Source organism: Pistacia vera, unplaced genomic scaffold, assembly GCF_008641045.1.
Source record: "Pistacia vera cultivar Batoury unplaced genomic scaffold, PisVer_v2 Contig341, whole genome shotgun sequence".
NCBI classification, from domain to species: Eukaryota; Viridiplantae; Streptophyta; class Magnoliopsida; order Sapindales; family Anacardiaceae; genus Pistacia; species Pistacia vera.
Window position 1 is genome coordinate 785,312 of NW_022196159.1, and position 16,401 is coordinate 801,712.

General features: G+C 33.9%; 1 protein-coding gene and 1 long non-coding RNA gene across 4 annotated transcripts; both read right to left on the reverse strand.

The window, feature by feature from the left end:
• Positions 1-1,916: 1,916 nt before the first annotated feature.
• Positions 1,917-5,433, reverse strand: LOC116138522. 3 transcript variants are annotated; one of them, XR_004129306.1, is made up of 6 exons: positions 4,950-5,433; positions 4,714-4,826; positions 4,125-4,318; positions 3,416-3,555; positions 2,674-2,810; positions 1,919-2,355 (listed from the first exon to the last, which is right to left on the reverse strand). It is a non-coding gene; the product is annotated as an uncharacterized LOC116138522 (long non-coding RNA). The 3 variants fall into 3 exon arrangements; XR_004129305.1 differs by having other exon boundaries at positions 1,917-2,355; positions 3,416-4,318; XR_004129307.1 differs by lacking the exon at positions 2,674-2,810 and having other exon boundaries at positions 1,917-2,355; positions 3,416-4,318.
• An 8,023-nt stretch (positions 5,434-13,456) lies between these two features.
• On the reverse strand, positions 13,457-16,007 carry LOC116138452 (HVA22-like protein a). Its single transcript, XM_031424168.1, has 5 exons — positions 15,788-16,007; positions 15,309-15,335; positions 15,007-15,129; positions 13,930-14,173; positions 13,457-13,706 (listed from the first exon to the last, which is right to left on the reverse strand). Exons 1-5 carry the CDS (start codon positions 15,847-15,849, stop codon positions 13,662-13,664), a joined length of 501 nt encoding a protein of 166 aa, XP_031280028.1. The 5' UTR covers positions 15,850-16,007; the 3' UTR covers positions 13,457-13,661.
• Positions 16,008-16,401: the final 394 nt, after the last annotated feature.

Consider the following 16,401-nt stretch of genomic DNA (forward strand, 5'->3'; position numbering starts at 1 on the left):
TGCATTCATATACTGCTCTCTAGGATTATGCATGAACTGATTGACTATACTCAATACAAAAGTAAGATCTAGCCTAGTGTGAGACAGTACATCAATCTTCCCACAAGTCTCTGGTATCTCCCTTTGTCAATTGGTACTTGATTAGTCTTGACTCCTAATTCTACACCTTCTTTGATTGGTGTATCAGCTCGTTGACATGCTGACATACTAGTTTCCTGTAGCACATTTAAGGCATACTTTCTTTGTGATAGAAAGATACCTTTGTTAGATAGAGACACTTCAATTATAAGAAAATATTTTAAAGAACCTAGGTTATTCATCTCGAATCCTTTTGATAAGTACTTTTGTAGAGTCTTCCTCTCTTCTGTAACATTTCCTGTAACTACCATATCATCCACATATACAATAAGTGCAGTGATCTTTCTTTGCTGTTTTTTAAGGAACAGAGTGTGATCTAAACTGCTCTGATGATAGCCAAAAAATTTCATAGCTTTGGTGAACCTCCCAAACCATGCCCTCAAAGATTGTTTTAACCCATACAATGACTTCTTTAACTTACATACCTTTTGACTATGCTTCCTTGGTAAAATACACGCTGTTGGAGGATCCATATAGATCTCTTAAGACAATTCTCCATGTAGGAAAACATTTTTCACATCGAACTGATGTAATGTCCAATCCAAGTTTGCAACCAAAGATAACAAGACACTTACTGTGTTGATTTTGGCTACGAGTGCAAATGTCTCTATGTAGTTTATCCCATGAGTTTAGGTGTACCCGTTTCCTACTAGTCTTGCTTTAAATCATTCAATCATACCATCAGCTTTGTACTTCACAGTGCAAACCCATTGACATCCAACAATCTTCTTTCCCGGTGAAAGATCAACAAGTTCCCAAGTCTCGTTTTTCTAGAGAAACCGTCAACGTTCCATGCAGCCACCGTTAGTCAGCGTTTATCTAAATTGGTATAATAAATGCATTTCTAAAATAATAACTAATCATCTTTAATCGCAACTTAATAAGCGAATAAATTCCAAATCAATAAAAAATTTAATTACAAACTAATAAAAATATCAATTAAAACTTGTGTTAAATCTTTTTTTTTTTTTTTGGGTAATTAAATATCACAAGTTAAAAGGTTCGCAGGTTGCTTATGAAAATGATTTTGACATAAAAAAAAAAAAAAAACTAATTAATCAATTAATTAAAGAACGAAATAATAACGGAATATTTTAGTAATAGAAATATATTCACTTTTAAAGCAAAAGAAGAGGAGTTGGAGCACTTTTCTCTCAATAATACCAATGTTGTTGACTAAAAGCCTAAAACACAAACCTGCAACAAACTCTTCCCACACTTTCCAAATGCTTGCCCCATAAGACCACCATAAGAAACTTATTTCCCTGCCCTACTGAACCTGAGCAACAACTCGATTGAAGCCTCGGTCAATACGGCCATAAAGATGATCAAAGCAATACCAAGACCAAGATCAAGCACTTTCATGGTTGCAGGCAAGGCATGATTCCAGCTCCAACAATGGTAGTTGATACTTGATAAATTAAACATTGCCCCAGTAAAGGAAGTTCCATTAAATTCATCAAAACCACCACTCGGTATTATAACAAATCACCTTCATTTTAGGGTTATACTGGATAGATTCTGGTAGTTGTATCTCTAGATTCTCCACCCATTTAAGTAACACATAAAACAAACTCTTTGTTCTTGACCTTCTTTCTTTATCTTGTCCTTTATGAAAATAATAATAATAAATTGGAAGTTCCTGGCCAAGTCTTCTCATATTGCATTGCACCACGAAATCGTTTAACTCTTTATAGTAAAATTACCAATAAATGTTAAAAACTCCACATATAATATGTGGAAATCTCAAAGCAATCATCATTTTGTTCCACTATTTACCAAAAATTTTAAGCAATATATCTATCAACTTAACTGTAAAAAAACAAATGAACAACTTTAGCACAGAAAACATGTATATATCAATCTAACTTCTACAATTCAATCTTATTATCTCGATCTATCATTTTCTCTTCTTTCAGCAAGAAGAGAAGCCCCAGAATTTGAGTACTTGAGTTTAGTTTGGCGAACATGGTACTCGGGTCAAATAACCACCAATATTATAATACCATTGAGCAAGGCTAACCCCAGTCTTGAATTGTTAACAACCATGAATTCTGGACACCATTTAGATACACTTCTCCTGCTTTGTAAAAATGTCAGTTTCGCTAAAAGACCTGTTTCTGCAATTGCCACAGCCAACCCATATGTATAAAGACCAAGAAAAATGTGTAATCGCACCTCCGTTCAATGCCAAAAGCTCAAGAAGCCCACTATTCACTGCAATTTCAATCAAAGTAACTGCAACATTATTATAGTATTCTCTCCAGTGTTATGTAATACGAAAACTAATTTTAATATCTGTATACACAAAATTTGTTGTACAATAAAACTTTGTTTGGTACTGTTGTATTTCTTCTCTTTCGGTAAATTATTTGCAATTGTCATTTTCAACAACCAAATTTCACAAAATCTCAGACTTCAATTATTCAGTACACTCCAACAATATCTATGCACACCAAACACATAATTAGCTTCCAATTATCTAGTAACTTTAAAGATCAAATTTAAGTTAGATGTGATTTTAACACTCCTAACCTGTGAAATTTGCAAGACTTGGAATTGAATTTGATGAGTCTATGGACTGAAAATCAGGCCTTTCTAGCTCAAATTAATATAATTCTGAAACTTAAAACCACAGAAGGTGAAAATTTGAGAAACCCAGTTCTCTATACCTGTAAAAACGATAGATCTCTTCTTTACATTCACCAATTGAATAATAAATAAATGAAATAAAACAATTAAGATTGAAACTAATAGAAGTCATAGAGAAAGATGATATCTAGATATAATAAAGTCACAATTTTTCAATTTAAGAAATAACACTAAAGCATAGTACAGTTTAGTCACCTAGGTGGTTTCAGGATTCATAGTAAAGATTGTTTTTTGCAAATTACCAAGAAAGGAATCCATTACTGGAGCACCTGATACCATTATAACACCAATCATACTAAAATTTGGTGAAGTTTGTGCACCTACTAAGGTAAAAAGGATCAACCCCACAACTAAAAGTATTGCAAATACATATTCATAAACTGGGTATTTTCGTTTGAGGCCCGATGTGAATGCGCCCATGACCATTATGGGCAAAACCTGAGATGACAAAATAAATTTCCAATTATAGCCAAATTGATCCCATTTACTTGATTCACATAGAAAGAGTCAATGAGCTAATTTGAGTCATCTACACAATTACAGATTAAGAGACCCAATTTGACTATCAAACATAAACTGATTTTTCAACATGAAATTAAAAATAGTAATGGAGTTGAATATTTACCTTTGTGGATTTGAACATGAGCTGTGCTGGATAGTTAAGAAAAGTCAAAGACCCTTTGGTAAGTCCATGAGAACCCATTAAAACTGCAGATAGCTTCACACAAGTCTTCCATGGATTCACCATCTATTTAGTGGTGAAACCTTGAAGATAAATGAGAACGTTATAGACGAATCCTTGAACAAATGTGAAGTACCAACCATAATTGGGAAAATAAAAGGTATCCATGGATCAAAATTTACAAACTAATCCTTGATATTCCAGATCACAAATTGACAAATACTTAAAGAAAATCATTAAAATGTTACCAAATACAACAGTACTTATATGCAAAGTATACTTGAATTAGAGCCTGCTGTATACATATTCTTGCAAATTACGTAATAATTAGTTTACAATTATGCGGATCAAATAATTAATTACTGAAAAAGTTAATTCTCAACTCTGTTTGGCGGCTAAGAAACTTGAGAAAAAAAAGTATGTATTTTCAGTACATATCTTTTCCCTAAGCTGTATTCCTCAATTTTCTTTGCAAGAAAAACATATTTCACAAAACTAAAAACGCATATCTTTCAACCGCCGTATCGACATTACTTAAAAACGGAATGAAAAATAACATAAAACTCCAAGTTCCATTTTTCTTTCCTTGGTAGTCAATTTTCTCTAAGATCAAACAAAATCTAATAAAACTAAAAATGAATTATTCACTTACAGCTTCATCAGTTTCTCCTGGGAATGTAATCTTTTGTCCATTTTGCATACCCTTCTCAACTACTAATTCCAACACCTTCTTCTCTTGAACAACCTTCTCATCCTTACACATTGTGCAACGATCCTTGTTGCTAATAGTTTCTCCAGCCCAATTGATCCATCCTTCTTCACTAACCTCTTCCTAGGTTTCAGTACCTTCAAATAAAGCAATCACACATAAATTAACAAATCATAAAGACAATGTCTGGTTGAATAAAGCTACTACCTTTACATTATAACTGACACAATAAGGGTACCAAGTCCCCGCTAGTGGCCTCAAAAGTGATAAAGCTATGCCTTTACCAAAATTAAAGACAACCCATCAATTACCAAATATGAAATCAATAGCAAAAACTAAAGATAAACCTATCAGGACCATACAAATCATTATACAAAAAAACTAAACACAACCATAAAAAAGAAACAACTTCTTGTCATGATTCTTGGCACAAATTAAAAGATGAAAACCCTAAAAGAAAATTGATCAACAAAACCAATCCAGAAACCAAAATTGGAGAAAGATTAAAACTTTCTATCGAATTAAAACGGACCTGGTGGCTGCTGTGAATTGGAATCCATGGGCGATTGAATGAATTATTAAGGTGTGTGATATCTTTGGCCTCGCCTCACGCCCACCTATGAAACCCGATATGCTCGAAGAACTCTGAAAAAAAATTATCATAATAATCATCATAATTATCACAAAACAACGATTGAATCAATTTCCACAAAAAAACCCATGAAGCAAAGATCAATGCAGAAACAAAATCAGGAAGCAAGTAGGTACCTTCTTTTCAATGGCGGTGGCGGCGTTTTAAGAGGCATCGAGAAGTGGTTGAGACTGAAGCAAGAGACCTTCACGTCTCTTCTTCAACAAATTATCTTCTCTTATTTTCTTTCTGATCTCCATCAAATTGTCCTCTCTCCGCCGGCGTGCCTCCTCCACATCGACGCCACTCTTGTACCCCTTCTTTCTCACCTTCGTCTGAGTGCTAAGCCTCAACGACATGTCTTTGTTTGGGAAGGACTGCAAATGAAAGAGAAAGTAGCAATCACACATAAAAACCAAGAAAAATAATTAAAAAAAGCAAAGAGAAATTGAGAACACTTAAGTCTTTCTGATTCATTTCAGATACGGAGAAGCAAAAACAATGACGACTCTTTTTAGCCTATTGGAGTGTTTGTATTTGAATATGAATGTTAAGCTTCTGTGTTTATGCGAAATTAATGTGAATGTGAAGAGTCGGTGTTTATATAAAGAGAATGACTCTAATCTTTATATCTTTTCACGTAGACCTTTGGAATGCCAATTCTGATGAATGTGAAAGGACTAATAAATTTGAAACGTTTATATGTGAACGTGCATGTGAATAGTATGTGTTTACGTGAAAATTAATCTAAATTTTAATTAGACATCCAATGTCCCAATTACATAATGCTACCATGTCGAAATAAAGGATGTGAATGTGAATGGTTTGTATTTATTTGAAAATTAATCAAGATTTAATTAGACCTTTGGATGCCTCAATTACATGATGTCACATGTCTAACAATATTCCATCAAATCCAACTCATCAATCTATTTCGCATCATGACCAATAACATCCAACCAAATGTTAAGAATCCAATTCAGCCCCAATCAAATGCAACCATCTGTACTACAATCTTCCTACATGGCAAAATGAAGGAATTCTACCACCTCAAAATGGCAATCATATAACCTATGCCTTAGGATTATATATATGAGAAATAATCTAGAAACCGAACCGAACCGGAAACCGGTCCGAAACTGAACGGAAAATTAGGTTTTTTTTACAAATTGGTTTGGTTTAAAAAATTTTAAAAACCAAAAAACCGGTTCGGTTTTTGGTTTGAGAAATATCTCAAATCGGTTAACTGGACCGGTTTTTAAAATCGGTAATACCCTAAATATATAAGCAAGTCTTTATTTATTTATTTATTTATTTGCAGTATTCTCTACTTCTCTATTTCTCTTCTCTGCCTCCAAGCTCCAATCTCCACAGTGCACACTCCACACCAGACTGAGCAGACTCCACTCACTCCACTCCACTCCATCCATCTTCAATTCTTCATTTCTTTGCACTTTGCCTTTTCTCCAGCACCGAACAGCTCCACCCACAGTGAGTTGATAGTCCCACACCCATCCACTCCAGCATCCATTTCGCTGACACCCACTCACCCAGCAACACCAGTCAGCAAAACAACCACCCACTCACCAACGACGATAGTCCACAGTTGTTGCGCTGTACTTCATAGCAACCCCCACTCACCCACAGTCCACAGCATCACCACAACAACCACCCACAAATCACAGTCCACAACCGCTGCTCTACGATTGCAATCCTCAACCAGGAACAGCGACGACGTCACGACAGTCCAGAGTTGACCACCACAACTCCAGTTTCCACCGCTATTCAGATCTGCAACTGCAATCCTCAAGCTGCTCCCCTGCTCCACCACCAATATCTTCTAATTCAGCAACAGATCCAATAAATATTGAGACATTTTATAGAACTATTTAAATTTTGTTTGAGTATGCAATGTTTTACTGCTTTCAAAATTTGCCATTTGTATGGAACTTCTTCAGTTTATTTTGGGTTTGTTTTTGGTTCTGGATACAAAAAGCTAGGTTAGAAACAATGAAATTTATGTGGTGTATTAACAAGGATTATTAATCTTTATCCTTCTTGATATGGGTCTGCTTTTCAAGGCTTAATTATTGTCATTTTGTATTTTTTTTTTTTTTTTGGGTCAGGATCCAATGATCCTTGTCATTTTTAAGTTGTGTAAGAGAAGTTCATACACCTAGAGTCATTCTAATCATGTGAAGGGGTCTGTTTATCTTCTAGCTGTTAAGTCTGATAATTGAACTCCATGGATATTTTGAATGAGGAGCTAGCTTTTCCTCTAGTTGATTTAGAGCATCTGCTTTCTGCAGAAAGTTCTTCCTCGCCATTTCTCATCCTGCATTCTCGTATTAGGTAACCCAATTCCATTTGCATGTGAATTACATGCATCATAGCAATATGAACTGTATGAACTTGGTTGATGTTAATCCTCAAATCTCCATCCATTTACTTGCTCACCCTACCCCTTGTTGAAAGTTTTTCTTATGTTTCCTGATAACGACACCTCATCTTTGTAGCTTTTCCTAAGTGACCCTGATGCTTATTTTCTTGTCTCCAAAACCATCAGACATTGGTTAGGTCTTGAAGGGTAAAAATGTCATTACATTTTTTAATATTTCAGTCAAACTCTTGACTTTCACTTTCCTCTCACTGTACTGTAGTTATCATCCAAATAAAGTTATTTTTACCTTCAAAAACTGTAGTTATCATCTTCAATTTTTAAATAACCAGATAAATGGAACTTCGATTTTTAAATATGAAACTTTTGCATTTTAAGTGATCTATTTGTAATAAAAAGTCTAATACCTTATACATTTAAAATTACAAAAAAAAAAAAAAAGGTTTAATTAATTTAAGAAACAGAATTTTGAGATGAGTGATGTAGTAAAGTAGTCAAATTTGCATTCTCGTATTGAGTGACTGTATGGGGCATACATTATATTGAAATTGTGCAAATTGAATTGAATTTGTGTTCGATTTGGATGAACCCATGACTATGTGTAAACTGGTGGCCTTATGTTTTATTATTAATTGATGGATATCCTTATAATTTACATGTCCAAAATTTTCTCTTTTATTTTTAGTTATTGTTAATGAATAAAAGAATATGATTTATATGGATGTCTTATTTACTTAATGCATATTTTTATTTGATGGAATTGTAGATGTCATCGGCTGTTGACAATACTCATGAGACACCAACAAGTACGACTCCAACTCTATGCCACCACCAACACCTTTAACACCCAAACGTGCAAGGGATACAAGTGTTAGGAAGAATAGTTCTCAAATGTGGGATCACTTTGTTAAGAGCGATTGTGAGAATAAGGATAATTTGACTGCGACATGTAGTTATTGTGGTAGTGTTCTTGGATGTCCGAGTAAGAGTGGTACGAGTTGTCTACGTAACCATTTAAATAGATGCAAAAAGTATCCTCCAAATGTGGCAAACAAAAGACAGAAGACCCTAATTTTTCAACAAGGATCATGTGATCTCTCAAGCAGCATTGCCCTCTCCGCACAATCTTCATTGGTGTCATGGAAATATGATCCAGATCTAATTAGAGAGTCTATAGAAAAAATGATAATTGTTGATGAGTTACCTTTTAGTTTTGTGGAGCGTAAGGGGTTCCGCAACGTGATAAAGGTGACACAACCTAGGTTTCAAGTACCTTGCCAGAGAACCGTGACTAAAGGTTGCTTCAAAATGTATATTGGAGAGTGCCAAAAGTTGAAGAAGTTTTTCAGTAAGTTTTCACACAGAGTTTGTCTGACGATTGATACATGGACAAGCGTTCAAAATCTTAATTATATGTGTTTTACTGCGCATTTCATTGATGATCATTGGCAGCTACAGAAAAGAATTTTAAATTTATGTCCAATCACTAGTCATAAAGGTATAACGATTGGCAAGGCAGTTGAGAGGTGTTTACTTGATTGGGGCATTTATAAGGTATTCACAATCACAGTAGACAATGCTAGTTCTAATGATGTTGGGGTAAGCTGTCTCAAGACTAGACTAGCAAGTTGGAAGGGAAGTGTATTGGATGGTGATTTTCTACATATGAGATGTTGTGCACATATTTTGAGTTTAATTGTGAAAGAGGGGTTAAAGGAAATGGATGACTCCATATTTAGAATACGTTCAACAGTGAGGTATGTAAGGTCTTCTCTAGCAAGGTTACAAAGATTTAAGGGGCGTGTGGAGAAAGAAAAAATCGCAAGTAAAAGTCATTTGGTTCTTGATGTAGAAACCCGGTGGAACTCTACATACTTGATGTTGGAAGCGGCATTAAAATTTCATAAAGTTTTTGAGTTGTTGGCATTGGAAGATAGTAAGTATGCAGATGAGCTTACTAGTGGTGATAGGTCACGAGGTTTGCCTATGAGTACTGATTGGGAGTATGCTCATTACTTGTTACCTTTCTTGAAAGTATTTTACGATGCTACTCTATGTGTCTCTAGGTCTCTTTATGTTACTAGTAATGCATACATGTGAGAGATTTTCGACATTGGGTTGAAGATTTCAACATGGTGTAAAATCCTGATCTTGGCTTACGTAATATGGCTACACGAATGAAACTGAAATTTGATAAGTATTGGTCAAATGTTGATAATATCAACATTATTTTATTCATTGCAGAGATACTGGATCCTAGGCACAAATTGGAATATGTGGACTGGGTAGTTAATGAGGCATATGATGTTGTTGTAGCTGACAAGTTGATGAGAAAAGTGAAGGAAGATTTGTTGTCTTTATTTGAGCAATACAATTTGCTTATGATGGATGACAATGAGCAGTCAAGTGAGAAATCTCAAGTTTCAATTGACATTGATGTGCATGATGCAAATGTTGATAATAAGGACTTCATGAGGGTTATGTATAATGAGAAAAAGGCTGCAAAGAAAGCTGTTGAGCATAAAACGGAGTTGGATAAGTATTTAGTGGACGATTGTGAGGATGACAACGACAAAACTTTTGATATCTTGAATTGGTGGAAGACTAATTCAACAAAATATGTTGTACTCTCTATAATAGCACGAGATGTGTTGGCTATGCATGTTTCAACGGTTGCATCTGAGTCGGCTTTTAGTATAAGGAGTCGTGTATTAGATCCATTTCGTAGCTCCCTCACTACTAAGATGGAAGAGGCTCTTATCTGTACACAGGATTGGATTAGGAATACGCGTGGACCATTGACCATTGAGGAAAGCTTGGAGGAATTATCTAAAATTGAGTCAGGTGACATTTTTTATTAACTTTCAATTATAATTATATATTTTCCATCATTATTTATGATTTTAGCTAACTTGTGTGTCCAACTTTGTGTAGAGTTTTTCTCTTCGGGAGTGGAAGGTAGTCTAACTCATCTTGTGATTGAAGGGTATTTCAAATTTCCAATATATGAGGTATATTATCATTGATGATTAAATGGTTTAGGGTTTGGTTGGTTATGTTGGTTTAATTTTTTGAACAATTGTTGTGAACTAATTTTCAATAGTTGGTTATGTTTGGAAGTAGAAAGTAATGTAACTCATCTTGATGATTGTTGTGTTTATTTGTTTTAAATTTTTTGAACCACTTTATGTAGTTAAAACTTATAAGGGAATTAAGAAGGGAGACAAGTTCCACACCTCCACCTGTTTTGCATCACCCTTTGCATTGATATTATTTTGTGGACCACCTTTTGTATTGATACTCATTGAATTTATATTTTTGGAGAGTTGCTAACTATAAGTTTATTTATTGCACAAGTAGATGCAGATGTAGGCCTGGAGATATGAATTTTAAGGAAGACTCTTTTTATTCAGTAGTACTATAGCAGATTGAAGAAGTTTGGACTTTGGCTTTGGAGATCTGAATTTTGAAAAAGACTCTTTTCATTTGCAAATATTTTTCAGTTTTTAATTATGCCAATGTTTTTATTAATGAGTATTGAATACTGTGTAATTGAATTCTTTATGTTTTTATTTCATATTCTGGATTCAGTATTTGCAAATAGGTAATTTAATATATTTTTCACACAAAGAATACAACAATAGTACTCAAATAAAAGAGAAAAACAACATGAAATTATATATAAAATAATAAATATTTGAATTTAGGGACTTAAATGTAAAAATTGAAGAATTTTAGGGGTTAATTTGAAAACGGGTTAACCGAACAGAATATTCGGTTCGGTTTACAATCGGTTTATAATCAAAACCGATCCGGTTTCAGTTTGCATTTTGTCTAAACTGAATAACCGGTTCGGTTTTTAGTTTGCCTAATCCAGTTCGGTTAACCGGATTATCTCATCCCTAACCTCAGGACAAGCCCTAAGTTAGGTGCAAAAGAATCAAGTAATCTAAAAGACTACCATCAAAAGGCTAACTAGGGAAGAGCCTATATAAAATCAAAAGCCCACTCTTCTCTTGTTATGCAATCTTAATACCAAGAATGTGAACTAGAGGAGCACAAATGAACAAGCCCACACAAAGCAACTAAATGATACGTTTAAAAGTCCTAAAACACTTGTAAACATGAGTGGACAAGGAATTGCAAGTCCTAACACACTTGCTAATTCAGTTGAATTGAAGAAATTCACTCTAAGTCCTAAAACATTTGGTTTGTGGAATATGGGGAGCTGTGAAGACCAATTGGCCCCATCAAGTTCAAAGAAAGAGAAGAGTCCAAACACTTCGGCCAAAGTCACTCCAAGTCCAAGCACAACAAGGGCAGCTTAAGTCTACCAAGAAAGAAGCCCAAATATTCAAAGTGTCAAATTCGGCCCAATTTGCATTGCAAAGGGGGAAAGTCCACATGACCCTTTATTGGATCCATTTGCATGATTCTAAAAGCTCAAATTCTTACACCCTTATTAGTAGACTTAATTAGGACCATTGATTAGTTTTTGATCTAATGGAAGCAAGCTTAGACAACTAATGCGGTGGTTAAAGATATAGATCCTAAAATTAGAGAATTGTGTCTCTTTTGCATTATATAGGCATGACCTTATTTTTTGAATGAATGACTTGTAATATTTAGCTAATTTTATTTCATTTTCTTGTATTTATAATTTACTTGTTTATCCTTGTATTTGCCTATATAAGGGTAACTATTCCATTGTATCACTTAGTCTTGAAATATATGAAAATTGGCTTATCCGTTTGAGAGACCATTTGTGTTCTTTGATTGTGCATTCTCTATCCAAGTTTTGGCAAGAAGATTTGGTGGTGAATCAATTTAAGTTGGTGGAGCAATCCTTTATGCTTGAAGTGTTTCTACTTGTCTTGGTCCGAAATTGCAAGTAAGTGTGAGATTGTTCTTGTTTTGTGTTTGACCGAATTTTAACTTGGATTTATGGCATGTTGTGTTGTTGTATTGTTGAATTGGTTGGATTTGGATCACTACAACCAACGAAAAAGATCAAAAACAAAGAAACGGCTTCTCCCCACAACACAAGCCCTTGGGTGAGGACCAAAAATCAGAACATAGACAACAACTCAGCATTTCCAACTTTAATAGCAAGCGGACCAAAACAACATCACTGAGGGCATCAATCAATTTGTTAAATCTTCAATGCAACATAATTTTATAGTAAAACCTTCTAACTAAAATAAGACACTCATAAAATTCATGCATTCATATGTTATTCCAGTGAATTCCAGCATTCTTTTGGGAGAATGATGAGTCTTCCAACTGAGACTTTCAATGTGGTTTTGGTGTCATCTTAGATACTCGGGTTTAGTCGATCTGATAAATAACATATATTAGGTCCTTTTTTTTTTTTTTTTTCTTTTTTTCTTTTTTTAAGTATAATCATGATCAGAGGTCTGTCAGTGAAGCTGGAAATATGTAAAAAGACCTATTTGTAATTGAAACTGTATTCTAGTTTGCTGCTGTGTTGCAAGTTATTAAGCTTAAAGATGGAGAAAAATATCTCCCAATCACCAGATCATGCATCCAAAATTAGGGGTGGAAAAAAAAAAACCGAAAACCGAACCAAAACTGGTCCGAAAATTTGGTTTTTTCCTATTTCAATTCGGTTTGCCATATTTTGTAAATCGAATATTCGGTTCGATTTCGGTTTTTTGAAATAACAAAAACGGTTAACCAAATCGGATTTTTAACCGGTTTAATGAATAAAAAAATAATTTTATATTTTTCAATTTTTAAAAAACTTATCCCTAGGTTTTCATGTAATTTTAAATTATTAATACTTGATGTACATTAAAATTATATGAATTCAAATTATTCAATTACAATAAATAAAACTTTAATTCAAGTTAAAAAAAACCTGGAAAAAAAAATGGGCCAAAGTGGAGGGTTTGACCAAATTGGGCCGAACAAATGCAGCTCATCATAATTAACTAGTTTAAAACCAGTTAACCGAACCCAAATTTCAGTTCGGTTTTAAACCGGTTTATAACCAAAACCGGACCGGTTTCAGTTCAATTTTTTTTTTTTCAAACCGATTCGGTTCAAGATACCGGTTAACAGGTTTTTTCCACCCCTATCCAAAATACATCAGTAGCTCTATTTCATTCATTAAGCCACACATAATAGCCGGCTTTGTACTTGCATTTGTAGTTGAAAAGTCGACATTATAATGCAAACTGAGCATCTACCATATTAAAGTTTTGTAAACTGGAACACAAACCATAATAATTACGTGATTTTATGTTATAGCATTCAGTACCAATACAGAAACCAAAAACTGCATATGAAAACAGGAAATAAAGTAACAACTATCAACAGCAAAACATGATTTCGGTAACACTGTAAACACATTTTCCCCTTTTTTCCTCAGCAAGTACCTAGGTTACAGTTGACAAAAAGAAATCTATGAAGCTCAATCCCTACTGTCCTATGCGAAGACTGGGGTCTTGTTTGAATACTTGGACTTGTCAGCCTGAATAACAAGAAAAAACGTCAATCAAGTGCTTAGAAACATTATTTTCAATCTGCATCCATTGCAAGTATTAATTTGCTATATAATACAACACACCACCCATTTTGCAAATGCTTACAAATTGGGTCAGGATTATTTTCACAATTCACAAATTGATTTTTCATAACTCATAAGCGAAGTGAACAATTCGGCATATAAAAAACAATTATGGCAGATAGCATACCCTGTGAATGAGCTTCTCAAATGCACCTGTCCCATTCTCTTGAATGTATTGCTCTGCAGCAGTAAGAATATCATCTGGCTGACTGAAAACGTCTTTCTTCCTTGGGAGATACCAAATGTTAATAGTCTGAGGGTTGACAAAGAAAGGTCTCACATAATGCTCATAAACATATGCAGCACCACTGAAGTATGGAATGACTAGCCAGCAGGTAAAAATCAGCTTAGCATATGACCAGATAGGAATCCTGCCACATAGTTTCAGAGAAATTCAAAAAGAAATAATCAGACTCATTATCCGTCTCATACAAATACTCTAAAATATAATCCAGAAGATTACAATAAAACAATCTTCAATAAAGAAAATCTATGATATAAAGTGTCCCTGCACAATTAAGTTTACCGGCCATTTTGTGGTATAGCCCAAACCTATGACAGTTCTAGATATAGCTTTATCTACAACACTGTCACTGAAACTTTATTTTCCCTTCATAGCAGTAAGAGTATAAAGGAGTTGTCAAGAATGAACCCTAAACAAAAGAAAAATACAACAGAAGCATTTGGCGAATGACTAACACAGACCACATGAATGTGAATTTGGAAATGGTTCTGTTTGTTTTCCATTAAAATTCATTTCTTGAAAAAAGCACACAACGCCAACCATCTGCAACTGCATGTTAAGAAAGTGACTCTCTTTGTTAAGAAAAAAAATCAGTTCAAGAAAAGAATATCTCTAAAGATTGCATTTTCCACAATCATAAAGTTCGAAGTTTGCAATTTGGCTTACAATAGAAATTACATTGAGTGTCAATTGTGCATGCTGTATCACCAATTTTATGTAAGTTGGTGTAAAACAAGGATTTCTAATCACAAAAGGCTTTCAAGCAACAGATTCCATTAAAGTGAACCAGAGCATGTGCATACATGTGCATTTGTGAGCATTTGAACATTGTAAAGCATTCGTTTATAACCAAGAAATTCAACAAACAAATTGCGGAAGAAACCTTAAAAAACAAGTTTACAATTACAAAATCATAAATCTCAAATTATATGTAGAAAAATTCGATGAAAACAAATTTACCATTCAATGAGTTTGGCAAAGGTGAGCTCAATGAGAGTAATCAGAGAATAGAGCACCCAGTAAGTAAGCCATTGTTGATCATCAACAGGAGACTTAGTCTCAATTGCTCTAACAGAGGCATATCTGTTAAAAGGACCCAAACCACAAAACCATCATATCATCTAGTCTGAACAATTAAACTTGTATATCAAATATTACATGTACCGACTTGCAGAATCAGAAACTAAACACAATTGAAAAACCTAAATAAAAGATAATGCCCCTTCAAAAGAAGGGAGAGAGAAGAAGTAGACGGCACTTACAGAGGGTAGACAAGACTAACCACAGGCCTACAAATCAAACCCAGAAGCTAAATTAGAATATAATGCCCAATATTTATAAGAACTTAAAAAAAAAAAAAAAAAATGAAGTCTTTTTTATTTGAATTTATAATGCCCCGTTTGTTCTAGAGTAGTTCAATATAGTATTTTTGGTGAAAATTTTTGAACTTTATGGTTCCACTAACTTCAATGCCTTAACGTTAGGTGCAAAAATATGATTTTTATACACTTATTGCTTTAGTTTATCAAAACTATTTCGTACAGTGGGTAAAGAGGACGAAGAAGAAAAATACAGCAAGCAAGAACATAAAATTTTATGAGAAATTATCTTCGCAGTTCCAGAAAACTTAGTGTGTTGTTATTAATACCTTAAAAAAATTCTGTTATAAAATATGTATATTTGCCAGATAACATCAGAAATAGATAACTGAGTAAAGTCGGAGAAAGAAGAAGAAACATACCCAGCAAGAATATCAAAGTTCTTAAGTATAACTTTTAAGAAGTTTCCAGCCCCAGATCCCATATCTGATCTTCTCAATCTCAAGCGTTTTTATTACCCTTTTATTCTTGTTTTGATCTGCAAATTTCAGCAGAAGTTTGTTTTTTTTTTTTTTTTTGTTCGTTTATTCTAGTGAGAGACTGTTGCGTTGTGTTGAGACTTGAGAGTAAGGGAAAAAGCAAACAAGTGATTAGAAAGCATTAAAGTAGTAATAAAGGGAAAAATAATTGGAGTCCCTGTATTTTGGAAAATAAAACTTTGGCCCAATAAAACCTGAAATTGATATTGTCATCCTAAACAATGAACAGAGATAAGAGGGTCATAAAATATTTTTTATGAAGAAGATAAGAATAGCAAAACAATAAATTTTGATTTTACATTTTAGTCTCCTTTATTTCATTTGAATAAGGAAAGAAAGGATAATTATACCGAAAAGTATGAAAACCATTAATAATAAGGTTCATTAATTAATTAGTAAGGATAAAAATGTCACTTTCCGATTTTAAAGGATCAAATATTTTTTTCCAAAAATTAGTGCCCCGAATGTAGTTTTCCCGTAGAATAAAACCTCAGATG